At 36.3% G+C, this 15,920-nt stretch overlaps 1 protein-coding gene across 1 annotated transcript in view; it reads right to left on the bottom strand.

The window, feature by feature from the left end:
• Positions 1-15,920, bottom strand: part of CCDC73 (coiled-coil domain containing 73) — a gene marked incomplete at both ends in the record, with an annotated part of 157,245 nt that overhangs the window by 61,189 nt on the left and 80,136 nt on the right. Inside the window, 3 exons of the mRNA XM_080690577.1 lie at positions 1,523-1,602; positions 2,090-2,225; positions 9,102-9,140. Coding sequence (XP_080546703.1) covers positions 1,523-1,602; positions 2,090-2,225; positions 9,102-9,140 — 255 coding nt within the window. The remainder of the gene's footprint in view (positions 1-1,522; positions 1,603-2,089; positions 2,226-9,101; positions 9,141-15,920) is intronic.

A 15,920-nucleotide genomic window follows, 5' to 3' on the forward strand; every position in this document is an offset into this window, starting at 1 on the left:
TCTCAGGCTCCACTGACCCAGCTCAATAGAAAGCTAAAAGATATGGGAGCCCGTCAATGCAATTTATACAGGTAACCCTTCCAGGCATTAAGTGTGAACCTGGAGATTCAAATAGGAGCTATTTTGCACACCAATAACTAATTGCAAACAAAGTGCATTTTAAATGGCACTCAGTAAATGTTTTTACATTTACTGTCACATTTTACTGTTAAACATTTCTGTAAAAACATTTATTGAGTACCAGAAAGGATAGGTGCTTACTTCTCTCAGGGGTAGGGAAGTGGCCCTAATATGATTTGAAATAGTATGTGAGATGAGACTGAAAGGAGTGGGAAGAAGAAATGAGAGGTCATTCTCTATGGAAAGAACAAAGCCTTAACTACTTCTTCCTCTTACACCAATTCTTCCTTTGTAGCAGTTGGGATATTTTTAGTTACAAATAATGGAAGAATTAACAGGCCCTACCCAAACTGGCTTAAGCACTAATGGGAACTATTGACTAACATAACTGAAAAGTCTAGGGGTAGGAAAGGATGCAGAGCTGGTTAACTCAGTGGCTCAACAACACTATAGAAGAATAGGTATCTTTGTCACACCAATCTGCCTTCCTTGTTGTTAAGTTCCTCCTTTTGGATTCTTTTATGATTGTAGGATGACAACTAGCCATAGTAGTGTTACCTCATTCCTAGCTTATAATCAGTGGTTAATTTGTCCATTCCTGAGCCGATAATTGTGGCCAAAGAAAAGAAGTATGTGTATGGCCTTTTGCAAATTTAGGACTTAGCTCTAAAGCTGAAGGCATCAAAACAAAAATTTGGGTAAGATCAGGAAGGAAAAAGAGGTTTGCAGGTATTCAGTAGGCAACCACTAAGCATTCAGCGCACCTTTACTCAAGGTGTTCCAGCCATGCCAGGCTTTTCCTACGTCTTCAAAAGTGCTCAACTCCTTCCTGCCTCGAGGCTCTTGCACATTCTTTTCTCCTTGCATGAAACAGTACTCCCTTTCCTCCTCCACCCCTTAACCCTGATGGGTACCTGTTAAAATTTCATCACATCCTACCTTTTTCTTCATATCACTTATAACAGTTTTAAATTATTGAATTCATACATTTATTTGTTTCACATCTAACTCTCCTATTGGACTGTAAACTTCATAAAGTAGGAACTGTTTTGTTTCCTTCAGTTGTATCCTAGGTTCCACACAGTACCTGGCACACAGAAGCCACTCAAAAAATACTGAATAAATAAATGGTATTAATGAAATTGACATACAGTAAAAGCTTACTGTCTGTTCATGCCACTATAAAAATTCAAGCAACTTGCTGCAAGTCATACTGGAATAAATTCCTTTGCTACATTTACTGTAATCATAACTCAAATATGTAAATCCATATTTATCCTCTAATAAAAATCTACCTGTTTTCTAATAATATTCCATAAAACTAGTTATTTTAAACTATAAATTTCTTAATAGTATAAAACTATGAAATTATATCAATAGTATAAAACTGTATCAATCATACCTTCTTTAAACTGCTTATTTCAGATTCTTGTTTTTTATTTAAAGTTGAAAGTATTTGGTTTAATTGTATTGCTTCATGTACTGTAACAGGAAAGACATTTGGGAAAACATTATCTTCATTGTACATTTCAAAGAAAGTACATTCATATGGATAGGAAAATAATCCAATGCAATTTATATAATTATTATTTAATATTAGTGAAACTACCACTTACTATTACTAGTATCAGGTAAATTCAATTTATTCATGATCAATAAATCCATTTAAATATTTATTATTGAGCACTGAGTGTGGTGGAGCACGCTTGTAATCCCCGCGCTTGGGAGGCAGAGACAGGAGGATCGTGCAGATTTGAAGCCATCCTCACTGGCTTAAGAGACCCTGTTTCCAAATAAAAACATAAAAAATAGGTCTGGGAGTATAGCCCGGAGGTAGAAGGGTTTCCAGGAACCCCAGTACCACAATATATATATATATATATATATATATATATATATATATATATATATATATATATATATATTTCTTATTGAATATGTAGGTAATTTTAAATAAAATAGCACCTACCATTTTGTTCTAACTTTATATGATGCTCTTTTACCAATCCAAATTGATTTGTTATTGTAGCATAGTATTTCTCAACTTCATTCAGTTGCTTATGATGATCTTCTTTAGCCAAAAGATGTAACTGGGCCTTTTGTTCCTATTTTAAACAGTGATATTTAAAGTTATACATATACAGCTGGGCGTAATAGAACACACCTGTAATCCCAGTACTTCAGAGGATAAGATAGGAGGATTGCAGGTTTGCAGCCAGCCTCAGCTACTTATTGAGGCCCTCTGTAAATTAGTGAGACTCTGTTTCAAAATAAAGAGTGAAAAATAGGGCTAGAGGTGTAGCTCAGAGGTATAATGCCCCTAAACCATCTGAAGAATCAGGACCTAACTATATCTTAGTTTTGATTCTTTTGCCCTTTCAGTTTGTAAGCATAATTTTGATGTGTACTATCAAAATTCAGGTAAGGCTTCTGAGATTAATTTTAATGAATATAAAACCTTCTGACTGCATTAAAATGGAATAATTAGAACAGCATCTCTCAGTGACAAGAAAGTAATATACTTTGGTAGAAAATCTGCTTAAACTGAAAACGCAGTTGGGTAGGGTGACACACACATGTAATCCCACTTGGGAGGTGAGACAGGATCATCACAGCTTTGCAGCCAGCATTAGCAACTTGATGAGGCCCTCTGCAACTGAGTGAGACCCTGTTTCAAAATAAAACAGGGCTAGGGCTGTAGCTCAGAGGTAGAATGTCCCTGAGTTCAATCCCTAGCACTACCGAAAAAAAAAAAAAAAAAAAACCTGGAAACATAATTGGTAAAAATTGGCCCCTACTTATAATAAATTTCTTCTCAGCTTTCAGCTAAGAGAACTACTTTTACAATAACTTAGGAATATAATTTTAACTTTTAAGAAGAAATATATTAATACAAGCAATTAACACTTTTTTAACATTTGTGTGTGTGTGTGTGTGTGTGTGTGTGTGTTTGTGTGTGTGGTACTGGGGTTCTTGGAGGCCCTTCTACCTCCGGGCTACACTCCCAGACCTATTTTATACTTTTTTAAATTTGGAAACAGGGTCTCTTAAGCCAGCACAGCTGGCTTTGAACATGCGTGAGCCTCCTGTCTCTGCCTCCAAAGCGCGGGGATTACAAGCGTTCGCCACCATGCCCGGCTCACTTTTTAACATTTTGTATTTTGAATTTAGCAGACACATTAATTGGCTTCACAACATTTTTTAATTGTTTCAGCTTCTACAATAAGCAGTACCAAATAAACAAATGAATAAACAGTGTAATATGAGTGTGGTCATTCATGCTTACAATCCCAGTACTTGGGAAGCTGAGACAAGAGGTTCACAGGTTTTAGGCTAGCCTGGGCAACTTAGTGAGATGCTGTTTCAAAATAAAAAATGAGCCGAGCGTGGTGGTGCACACTTGTAATCCCCACGCTTGGGAGGCGGAGACAGGAGGATCGTGCAGGTTCGAAGCCAGCCTCGCTGGCTTAAGAGACCCTATTTCCAAATAAAAAATATAAAATAGGTCTGGGAGTGTAGCCCGGAGGTAGAAGGGTTCCATCTCCAGTACCACCAATAAAAAATTAAAAAATAAAAAACGAAAATGGCTTGGGTGTAGCTCAGGGGTTGAATTCCCCCGTGTTCAGTCTCCAGCACCATAAAATAAAACAAACAAAAAACCAGTGTAGGCCCATCAAGTGGCACTTAATAATTGTTTTCTGAATTAATTATTGTTGTCCTATAGAATTCCAATAGTGGAAATCTGTTAAATTTCACCTGACCAAAATATATTTCCTTTACAATTTCATAACACTAAAATTAAAGGGCCCTAACTCTACCCTTGAATAGGGGTTTGGATTTAAAATGTCCTCTAAAACCCAGGAAGATGGTGCATACCTGTAATTACAATATTTGGGAGGCTGAGCAAAGAGGATCACAGGTTCAAGGCCAACCTCAGCAATAAAGTGAGGCCCTCAACAATTTAGAGAACTGTTTCAAAATAAAACATAAAAAAGGATAGGGGTATAGCTCAGAAGTAGAATGTCCTGGGTTTGATCTCCAGTACTTCAAAAATAATTCCCCCACCCAAACCTCATGTGTGGGTAATGTAGCTAGGTTCACAGATGGAACAAGACTAGAGGAAGTGGATTGTTGAGGGTGTGTCCTTGGGAACTGTGTCTGTCCCTGGTCCCCTCCCACCTCTCTCTGCAACCAAGCCATGAGCTGAGTAGGCCTTTTCCTCTTCAGCCATGTCCTAAAATCCTTCTGCCTCAAGCCAGTTGACTCTGGACTGACTTCTGAAACCTCTGAAATCATAAGCCCTAAATAAACCTTTCTTCCTTTAAGTTGGGTTTGTCAGGTATTTTTGTCACAGTGACAAAAAGCTGACTAAAACAAAAAGTATTACCCCAGATAAACTAATTGATTTCTACCTTCCTGGAACTTTAATCTTGAGGGGGAAAAAAAACCTACAAAACCAAGGAACTTCAATGGTCATCCTAAGCAAACTGATATAAGACTTCTGTTAATGGTTCCTAGATCCTGCTTCACAAACACTGGAATTACTCTGGTCCCTGTTCATTCCCAGAGTTATTGCTCATCCTCTGGCTGACCGTGAATGCCTCCACTAAGTTTCCATTTGTATATGTTAACTAGAGTCATTTTATACTACTTAAAAACCAAAGTACAGGCAGTGTGATACAGTGGTCAAAGCTAGTCTGTTCTGGTTAAATTCTTTCTATGTCTTAGTGTTCCGGGGCAAATTTTGCACCCTATTATTTTTTTTTGTACTAGAGATTGAACCCAGGGGTATTCTACCTCTGAGATACACCCTCAGCCATATTTATTCTTTATTTTGAAACATGGTTTTACTAAGCTGCAGAGCGTCTCAATAAGTAGCTGAGGCTGGCTGTGAACCTGAAGTCCTCCTGTCTCAGTCTCCCAAGTACTGGGTTTACAAGTGTATACCTCTACGCCTGGCTTGCATACCATTTTGTTTGTTTGTTTGTTTGTTTGTTTATGGTATTGATGATTCATCTGCGCTATACCCCTAGCCCTATTTTATTCTTTATTTTTGCTGAAGCTGGCTATAAATCTGGGAATCTGTGATCCTAGGTCTCAGGTTCTCAAGTACTGGGATTACAAGTGTGCATCACCATGCCTAGCACCTAGCACTTTTAATCTTTTCTTTTCCTTTTTCTTTTCTTTCTTTTTTTTTTTTTTTTTTTTTTTCGGTACTGGGGATGGAACCCTGGCGCATTCTATCTCCTAGCTACACTCCCAGTCCAATTTTTTATTCTTTATTTTTAAACAGGGTATTGCTGAGTTGCAAAGGGCCTCACTAGTAGCTGAGGCTGTCCGCGAACCACACTCCTCCTGTCTCAGTCCCCCAAATGCTGGGATTACAACTCTGTACCACCACGCCCGGCTGCCTTTTTATTTAAAAAAATATATATTATATATATAAATATTCTGTCAAAGTGGGCATAAAAGGTTAAATGTACATATCAATTATTTTAGTGAAAGGTGATGTAATTCTTTGGCCCCAACCTAAATTGCAGTTATAAGATTCAATTTTTATTTTATTTTTTGGTGGTACTGGGGTTCCTGGAAGCCCTTCTACCTCCGGGCTATACTCCCAGACCTATTTTTACATTTTTATTTATAAACAGGGTCTCCTAAGCCAGCGCACGCGGCTGGCTTCGAACCTGCACGATCCTCCTGTCTCTGCCTACCAAGCGCGGGGATTACAAACGTGCGCCACCACGCCCAGCAATGCCATTGGTTTTTAAAAATTGAATCTGTGTGCTGGTTCGGAGCCAGCCTTGCTGGCTTAAGAGACCCTGTTTCACAGGAACCCCAGTACCATCAAAAAAACGAAAACAAAACAAAACAAAAAAAACAATGGAATAGCTGGGCGTGGTGGCTTATAATCTGCACTTGGGAGGCAGAGACAGGAGGATCATCGGAGGATCCCACTGGTTTGAAGTCAGCCTTGCTGGCTTAAGAGACCCTGTTTCCAAATAAAAGATATAAATTAGGTCTGGGAGTGTAGCCCGGAGGTAGAAGGGCTTCCAGGAACCCCAGTACCACCAAAAACAACAACAACAACAAAAAACCAATGGCATCTTTCTTAAAATAGCATTATCTTTTTAGCCACAAATATGAGGCATATACTGCTTACAAAATCTAAAGTTACACTGTTAACACGTATGTATACAAATATACATAACATTTATAATCCTGAAGATCTTTTCAGACAAGTCTTCAGTATAAAAACATTACACTCTGAAAGAAAATTATATTGTTATTCTCAATCATCTCAAAACCTTCAAAATTGAAACTCTGCTATAATTTAATAAAGAAAAAGAAATTGTAAAAGTCTTTTCTTTGAAAGAAAGTGATATACAAAAAGAAAAAGAAAATATGACTAAAACATGGCTTGGTAGGTTTTTACCTGTTTAATTAAGCAGCTATAGCTAACACAGTTACACAACTCAGTCACCTCTAAATTCAGCACCACAACATATCATCGAATCATTGAACACAACAAGAAAGATTTCTCTCAATGACCAAATCACAAAGATGGCTAACTTAATGTTCTAAAGTTTCTCTTTAACGTGTTCTGCTGTGTTCTTTGTGTATGCTAAAGGGGTACTGGGAACTGAGCCAAGAGCTATATTCCCAGCCATTTTTAAATTTATTTTAAGATAGTGTCTCCCTGTGTTGTTCAAGCTGACCTCAATCTTGAAATCCTCCTGCCTCAGCCTCCCAAGTTCTGGAATTATAGGCATAAACCACTGCGTCCAGCTGCATCCAGTTCTTTTTATTGGTAATGACTGATTTTTTTTCAAGAGGAAATTTCAGGAGTAAATAAATATTTTTATTTGGCTTCATTTACCTAGGGATATATCCCTACTTCTACATGAAAATCAGCTTATTGAATTCCCAGAAGATAAAAATTTATAGTAGCTAGGTGCTCACCTACAAGAGATCATGAAGTTCGTTCAAAGTTTCTTGCTGCTGTTTTTGAAGCAATTTATTTTAGGACACCTCACTTTATTACCCTCCAAAGTCCTGCCTAGGTACTATCTTGCAGTGTCTACCTTGTATCTTGTCTTGCCCATAAAACAAAATAATATAAATGAATAGTACACTGCTTTGAATAACTTTGAGTAAAGAAAAGGTCATGTGAGTTATATTTGAATAATATAATAATAATATACAAATTATAATGTAGAATAAATATATTTAAAAATGCTTAGAAGATTATCTTTACTTTAAAAAACATAAATAATCAGCCAAATGGGTATATTAAATATATGAATCAATATATAAAATTTTTTCTTTGCGGTATTGGGGATGGACCCCAGGGGTATTCTACCTCCAAGATATACTCCCAGCCCTATTTTTTATTCTTTATTTTGAAACAGGGTCTCACTGAACTGTTGCAAAGGGTCTCACTAAGTAGCTGAGGCTGGCCGCCAACCGCAATCCTCCTGTCTCAGCTGCCCAAATGCTGTGATTACAAGCATGCACCACCATGCCTGGCTTAAAATTATTTTAATTAAAGGTGATGTAATGCTTTCAACTGTCAGAAAAATATTATGACTAATTCAAATATTCATTTTAGTAGGTTAATAGTTTGTAATTCATAGTAATGAAAAGCTTGGAAGTGAACAAGAACTAAGATAGGCATGCTACATGTTCCCACAGCTTTTTTTTGGGGGGGGGGGTACTGGGGTTCCTGGAAGCCCTTCTACCTCTGAGCTACACTCCCAGACCTATTTTATATTTTTGAAACAGGGTCTCTTATGCCAGCACGGCTGGCTTCGAACCTGCGCGATCCTCCTGTCTCCGCCTCCCAAGCGCGGGTATTACAAGCGTGCGCCACCATGCCCGGCCTCCCCACAGCTTTTTTTAAGATTGTAAGTATTTAATAAAATTTTAAGCTGGACTAAAACGAAATACATTTAATGTTGCCTTTGATCTTTAACTTGTACCCTTATCTCCCAGGTCAAAGGGCACATTATTCAATTTCACTATATTTTGTGTAAAACCACTGTAGCGTTGAAGATGACTTTCAGAACAAATGTCATGGTACTTTAAGCTAAACTGGAATCTAGTTTTTCAGCTTCTTAATTAAAATCATAGTTTAAAATAGTCTGACAATATTATTTTACTCTTTCCAGTTGAACAGCAACAGAATTTTCACATCTTTTATTCAATCAAGCTTAGCAATTTTTGTATGAGCTCTTTTATTTTCTAACATACCAGACAATTTCAAGAAGCAAGATACTTTCTTAATGTTTTTATATTTAATGTCATAGGAGTAAACTCTCATTTCTTACTTATATACATAATTTATAAGCCAAATTCAAAAATTAATTTGTCTTACTTTACAGCCTGCATAAACCCACCTGAGAAGCCTTCTGAAGATTTAAGTAGAGAAAAATTTTGTTCAATCAAAACCATATAAACAAAAATCCTGAATACATTAAGCTACAAAGGAGGAATATCATAATACATATGCTATAAAATGTTACTCTATAAAAACAAAATATTATTTTTATACACACAGAAAGAAGAATCCATAATAGGTAAATACTTGTTGAACAATAAATAATGAGTACCATATCCTAAGTATAGGACATTAAATGATGAATTATATATCCTACATGCTACTTCATGGATTTCAATGTTTTCAGTCTATAATAAATAATGTTTCTATAAATATCTATAAATATCATTAAAATAATATTGGTTTTAGAATTTATTTTAAAATGCATAAGTACTATGTGATCTGCAAATAAATTTGCAAATGATTCATTTAAGCTATACTGTACTTTAAATTATAAGTCAAGCCTTTAAAGAGGATAGAAATATTCAGTTCAAACTATTCCTGTTTTTTATTATAAATGTCACACTTATATTCACAAAATTATTATGTGTCTTATGTACTAATCCAGGTGGGGAAAATATATATTTTGTAATTTCCTTACCATTTCACTCACTTTCTTCTGTAAAGAATAATTAGAAACCTTGAAAAATAAAAGAAATGTCGTTTTAAAATTCTTTACTAAATACCTGTGATATAAAAAATTTCTTGCTATAAATTCGGCATTTAACGTATGCACATTTTTATTTAAAATTTTACTTATAGTAACTTCCTTATAATAAAAGCAATACATTCTCTTTTTCATTCAACACACATTTACAGCACCTACTATATGTTAGATATTTTCTTAGGTTCTTAGAATCCAGCAATGAACAAAACTAAATCCTTGCCCTTCAAAGCTTTCTTCCTTAAAGGGAGTGGTGGTAAACAGACAATAAACATAAGTATAAAAATATACTGTAGAGGCCGGGCGTGGTGAGACTCTGTTTCCAAATAAAGTATAAAATAGGTCTGGGAGTACAGCCCAGAGATAGAGAAGCCCCTGGGTTCCACCCCAGTAATACACACACACACACACACACACACACACACACACACACTCACTCTCTCTCTCTCTCTACTGTATAAAGTTTGGAATTGTAATTAGATATGGTATGAATTCATAATTTTTCAATATGCACAGACTGATATAAAGAAAACTATAAATGTGCAGATGTATGTAAATACTTATACATATTTCCCAGCTCTGGAAACAGTGACACCCCATAGTGATGGCTGAAATAGTGGCCAGATCTTATCTTCTACATACAATTTCTTCACCAACAAGAACCAGTTCAACACAGAGAAATGGTGTATTTGAGGGCAAGACCAGGTCAAGTACAAGATGATGTTGGCATATTTCATATTAATTTAAAAGCAGGAAAATTCTAAAATAATAATGAAGACATATAAAAATATGCAGAAATCATCTTAAATTGAGTCTTGCTGGACAAACCAAGAATAATTTGAGCATCAAAATAAATAATGAGCTGGGCATGGTGGAGCACTCTTATAATCCCAATATTTGAGAAGATGAGACAGGACAATTGTAGATTTGTGAAACTTGTCAGATACTACTTTACCAAAGAGAAGAGCATCAATAATGAAACAAATTGAAAGCATGAGCCAAAACCACTGATATAATTCAATAATAAGAACAGAGCATTACTTCTGTGATAGTCCTGTCGGAGATACATAAACTGAATCTAATCAGAAGCAAATGTTATACAATCAGAAACTAAGGAACAATCTTCAAGAGCATCAATGTCACAAAAAACAAAGACTGGGGAACTTTGCCAAACTGGAAAAGATTAAAGAGCTATAACAACCAAATGGAACATGGATTCTAAACTGGATCCTTTTGCTATAAAATACTTTATTAATACAACTGGTGAAACCCAATGGGTCCTGGACATTATAATTATGTAACAATATTAACTTCCTGACTTTGATTCTTATATTACAGCTTTATATGAGAATTTCCTGATTATAAGAAAGATGTACTACAGTAATGAGGTGATAGAGCATTAGTTATCAATTTATTCTCAAATTGTTCAGAAAAAATAAGTTTATGTATTATAAACTTATTTTTGAAAAATGTATTATATTTGCAACTTCTCTATAAACTTATTATAGTTTCAAAAGGAAAAGAAGTTTTTCGTTGTTGTTGTTGTTTCTTTTTTTTGTTTTGTTTTGTTTTTTTTTTTTTTTTTTTTGGTGGTACTGGGGTTCCTGGAAGTCCTTCTACTGCCGGACTACACTCCCAGACCTATTTTTTTATATTTTTTTTTTATTTGAAAACAGGGTCTCTTAAGCCAGCACAGCTGGCTTCGAACCTGCGCAATCCTCCTGTCTCCGCCTCCCAAGCGCGGGGATTACAAGCACATGCCACCACGCCCAGCAAAAGAAGTAATTTAAAAAGTACTTTGGAGGCCGGGTATGGTGGTACAAACTTGTAATCCCAGTATTTGGGAGGCTAAGACAGGAGGATCCCGGTTTGTGGTCAACCTCAACTACTTAATGAGGCCGTCTGTAAGAGACCCTGTTTCAAAATAAAAAATAAAAAAATAGGGAAAGGAGTGTTGCTCAGAGGTATAATGCCCCTGGGTTCAATCCTCAGGACCACAAAAACAGAAAACAAAACAAAAAAGTACTGTGGAAATAAACTAATATAAAATGTTTGAAAAATACATCAATTAAAAGTTTAATATACAGCTTAAGTTCAAAATAAGGGAATATAAATTTTCATATGCCATAAACAAGAAAGGAAACCCAAAGTCAAAGTATGCAAGTTGATGTGTTGGAAATCTAGGAACCACTAAACTTCACATGGGCTCTACCAGTGAATAGCTATTATAGTATACCTTTATGGACATGGAGCCAAAAGATCTGGAACACTGTGGGATTAAAAATAAAGACTCCAAAAGAACTACTCATTCTGAGAAAGGAGGACTAGAAAAACAGTTCACCAGCAGAAAGAAGTTGTTTTTTGCCCGGATCTGTGGGTCAAAACAAAAATCCCATGAGAAACTGAAAAATCATAACTTGCAGCACAAAAAGGTATGAAGGCCTAATATACATTCCCTGAATGGTTTGCATATCCTAAGATAATAAATTAATGAAGCAACCAGGGGCTGACTGATCAGCAAAACCTTTGAGGCTCAAAACAATCAAATATGGAACTCCATAGAAAGAATCCCACAACACAATTTCGCCAGAAAACTACAATATCCACTGAAAAGGGGCATACAATTTAAAATTTATGAACCACATCAAAAAAGAAAGATTTACAATGAAGAAGTCTTCAGGCAAACACTGCAAACAGAAAGACTTGTACCTTCCAAAAGTCAGAAATAACAGATTAATATCAAAGATATTATAAAATTATTTCTAAATTATTAAAGAAATAAAATACACAATAAAAATATGAGAAAAGTAGAAGACTATAATATAAAAAGGCAGGTCTGAAAACACACAAAATATAATTCTTTTTTTTGTAGTACTGTAGATTGAACTCAAGAGCATTCTACCTCCAAGTTACACCCCCAGCCATATGTATACATAAATATATATACACACACATATATTATATATATTCAGAAGTATAGAATACCCCTAGGTTCAACTTTCAGTGCAAAGAAAAAGTCATCTATGCTCTTCTTTCTCATTCTTCCCTCTTCCCTAACACTGGAAATTACTAATCTTTTTACTGTCTCCAGTTTTACCTTTTACAAAAATGTCATATAATCAGAATCATAAGGTCCTTCACATAGTAATACACATTTAAGGTTCTTTCATGTCTTTTCTTTTTTTTTTTTTTTTTTTGCAGGTCTGGGGATGGAACCCAGGGGCATTCTACCTCCAAGCTACATCCCCAGCCCTATTTTTTATTCTTTATTTTGAAACAGGGTCTCACTGAGTTGCAGAAGGCCTCAATAAGTAGCTGAGGCTGCCCGCGAACCGTGATCCTCCTGCCTCAGCCTCCCAAATGCTGGGATTACAAGCGTAAACCACCACGCCTGGCTCTCTCATGTCTTTATAGCACATTTTTTTCTGTGTGTGTGTGTGTGTGTGTGTGTGTGTGTGTGTGTGTGTGTGTATGGTACTCAACATTGAATCCAGGGGCATTTATCTCTGAATTTAAAGCTCATTTCTTTTAGTACTGAGTAATGTTACTGTATGCATACATCAGTTTATTTATCCATTCAACTACTAAGAGATACCACTGTTTTCAAATTTTATTATATGAATAAAACCACTATGGACCTCTGTATGCAGGTTTTTTACTGACATGAGTTTTCAGCTTCTTTGCATAAATACCATAGAGCAGGACTGCTGCAAAATATGGTAAGACTTTTTGTTTGTAAGAAACAGCCATATTTTCTCCCAGTATTGTTCTACCATTTTGCATTCCCACCTGCAATACCTGAGAGTTCCTATTGCTCCCCATCCTCACCAGCATTTGGTGGTGTCTGTATTTTGACGGTTTTTTTGTTTGTTTGTTTTTTGTTTTTGCAGGCCTAAGGATGGAACCCAGGAGCATTCGACCTCTGAGCTACAACCCATGTCCTATTTTTCATTCTTTATTTTGAAACAGGGTCTCACTGAGTTGCAGAGGGCCTCTCTAAGTTGCTGAGGCTGTCCACGAATCGCAATCCTCCAGTCTCAGCCTCCCGAATGCTGGGATTACAAGCGTGTGCCACCACGCCTGGCTGTGTGTTCTGAGTTTTGGTCATTCTAATTGGTGTGTGGTGGTGGTTGTGCTGTTTTAATTTGCATTTCCCTGGTGATATCTGATGTGGCGTATCTTTCATATGCTTATATACTATCTGGATATATATCTTCTTTGGTGAGGTGTCTGTTAAGATCTTTGGCTCATTTTTTATTTGGGTTTCCTCATTGTTGAATCTTAAGAGTTTGTTGTATATTTTGAATATCAGTCTTTTTTATCAGATGTGTCTTTTACAACTACTTTGTTCTAGTATGTGATTTATCTTTCATTCTCTTCATAGTACCTTTCACAGAGAAAACATTTTAAAATTTGAATGAAGTCCAGTTTATCACTTCTTTCATGGATCATATCTTTGGTGTTATACTTAAAAGTCATTGTCAAACACATGGTCATCCAGATTTTCTGTTATCTTCTAAAATTTTATAATTTTGTGTTTCACATTTTGGTCTCTTATCCATTTTCAGTTCATTCTTGTGAAGGGCATATGTCTGTATCTAGAATCATTTTTTTCATATGGATGTCCAGTTGTTCTAGTACAATTGTTTCTTGATGAAGATGTTTTTAACCTTCTCAACTCTGGGAATCTTATTTTGTTGTTACGTGTCTTTCTATCCTTTTCCAGATAATAAAATTACTCAAATGTCTAAGAATTCCTTGTGGAATGATGAATGTGTTTACTTGAAGCTCCGGAAATTTAATTCCTGTTTATCGATGTGTCTGTAAAGCCTAGTAAAACTGGGCTTCAATAGTAGACATGAAGCCAGGTGTGGTGGTGCATGCTTATAATCCCAGTACTTGGAAGGTTAAGATGGAAGGATCGAAGGTTCTCAGCCAGCCTTAGCAATTTAGGGAGCGCCACCACAACTTAGTGAGACCCTTTTTCAAACAATAAAAAATAAGCCAGGCCGGGCTTGGTGGCGCACACTTGTAATCCCCATGCTTGGGAGACGAGGACAGGAGAATTGGACAGGTTCGAAGCCAGTTTCACTGGCTTAAGAGACCCTGTTTCCAAATAAAAAATATAAAATAGGTCTGAGAGTGTATCCCAGGGGTAGAAGGGTTTCCAGGAACCCCAGTACCACCTAAATAAATAAATAAATAAATAAGCCAGGCATGACGGCACATTCCTGTAATCCTAGTACTTGGGAAGCTGAGATAGGAGGATCACATTTTCAAGTACTGCCTCAGCAAGTAGTGAGACTCTGTCAAAAAAAAAAAATTAGGATCATGGGTATGGCTCGAAGGTAGACTGCCCCTGGATCCAATCCCCATTAAAATAAAATAAATAAATAAATATAAAATGAGGCTGGGGTAAACTCAGAGGTAGAATGCCCCTGGGTTCAATCCCCAGTAACATACACACACACACACACACACACACACACACACACAAGCAATGACACACACTATAATCTCTGTATTTGGGAGGTTGAGACAGAAGGCTCAAAGTTTCAAGCCAGCCTCTACAACTCAGGGAGACCATTAGCAACCTAGTGAGATTCTATTTCAAAACTTAAAAAAATAAATAAAAGGGCTGGAGTGTAGCTCTGGGGTAGAATACCCCTGGCTTCAATCCTCAGTACCTCAAGAAAACAGTAGACATGACACAAATATTTTATTAACTATACCTACATTTTATAAGAGAAATTAACATCTCATGCTCTCTTAAATTCGATAAACTTAAGTTTAGTAACACAATTATGTAATGATAGCATTTTTTATTGAAAGTAAATGTTATACATTTAATCTGTATTTGGTGCCCTTTCCACCCCCTCGTTTCCCTTCCCCCCTCTCGATACTTAATACCCAGGCTAACCTTGCTATATTCGTACTTTTACACCTATTTGGAAATAGCCACTCATCAATCAAGTTCAGCCTCCTTCCTCTCTTAGTTTTCCATTCAAACTTTGCTGAGATTTCCCTTCCATTATCTGGAGTCCCTCTGGTATCCCCAATGCTCACTTGTTTGGGCATATTAGAGGAAACATATGTCCCTTCTCTTTCTGTGTTTGGCTGATCTCACTTAACATAATGATTTCCAGCCCTTTCCATCTTCTTACGAATGACATGATTTTGTTCTTCTTTATAGATGAATAGAATTCCATTGTGTGTATATTTCCCATAACTTTGCAAACCATTCATCTGTTGATGGGGGCCTAGGTTGTTTCCAAATTCTGGCTATTACAAATTGTGCTGCTATGAACATAGGTATGCATATGTTGCTGTAGTTCTCTGTTTTCAACCCCTTTGGAAAAATACCCAGGAGTGGTAAAGCTGGATTGTATGGTGGATCTATTCCCAGTTTTCTAAGGAATCTCCACACAGATCTCCATAGTGGCTGAACTAGTTTGCACTCCCACCAATAATGTAAAAGAGTTCCTCTTTCCCCACATCCTCGCCAGCATTTATTATTGTTTGATTTCTTTATGCTTGCCAATCTGACTGGGGTTAGATGGAATCTCAGTGTAGTTTTGATTTGCATCTCCCTGATGGCTAATGATGAAGAACATCTTTTCATGAATCTATTGGCCATTTGTATCTCTTCTTTTGTAAAGTGTCTATTCAATTCAATTTCCCATTTCTTGATTGGGTTGTTTGTTTTGCTAATGCAGAGTGTTTTGAGCTCTTTGTATATTCTGGATATTAGACCCC

This window comes from Muscardinus avellanarius (genome assembly GCF_963383645.1).
Source record: "Muscardinus avellanarius genome assembly, chromosome: 1".
Lineage (NCBI taxonomy): Eukaryota > Metazoa > Chordata > Mammalia > Rodentia > Gliridae > Muscardinus > Muscardinus avellanarius.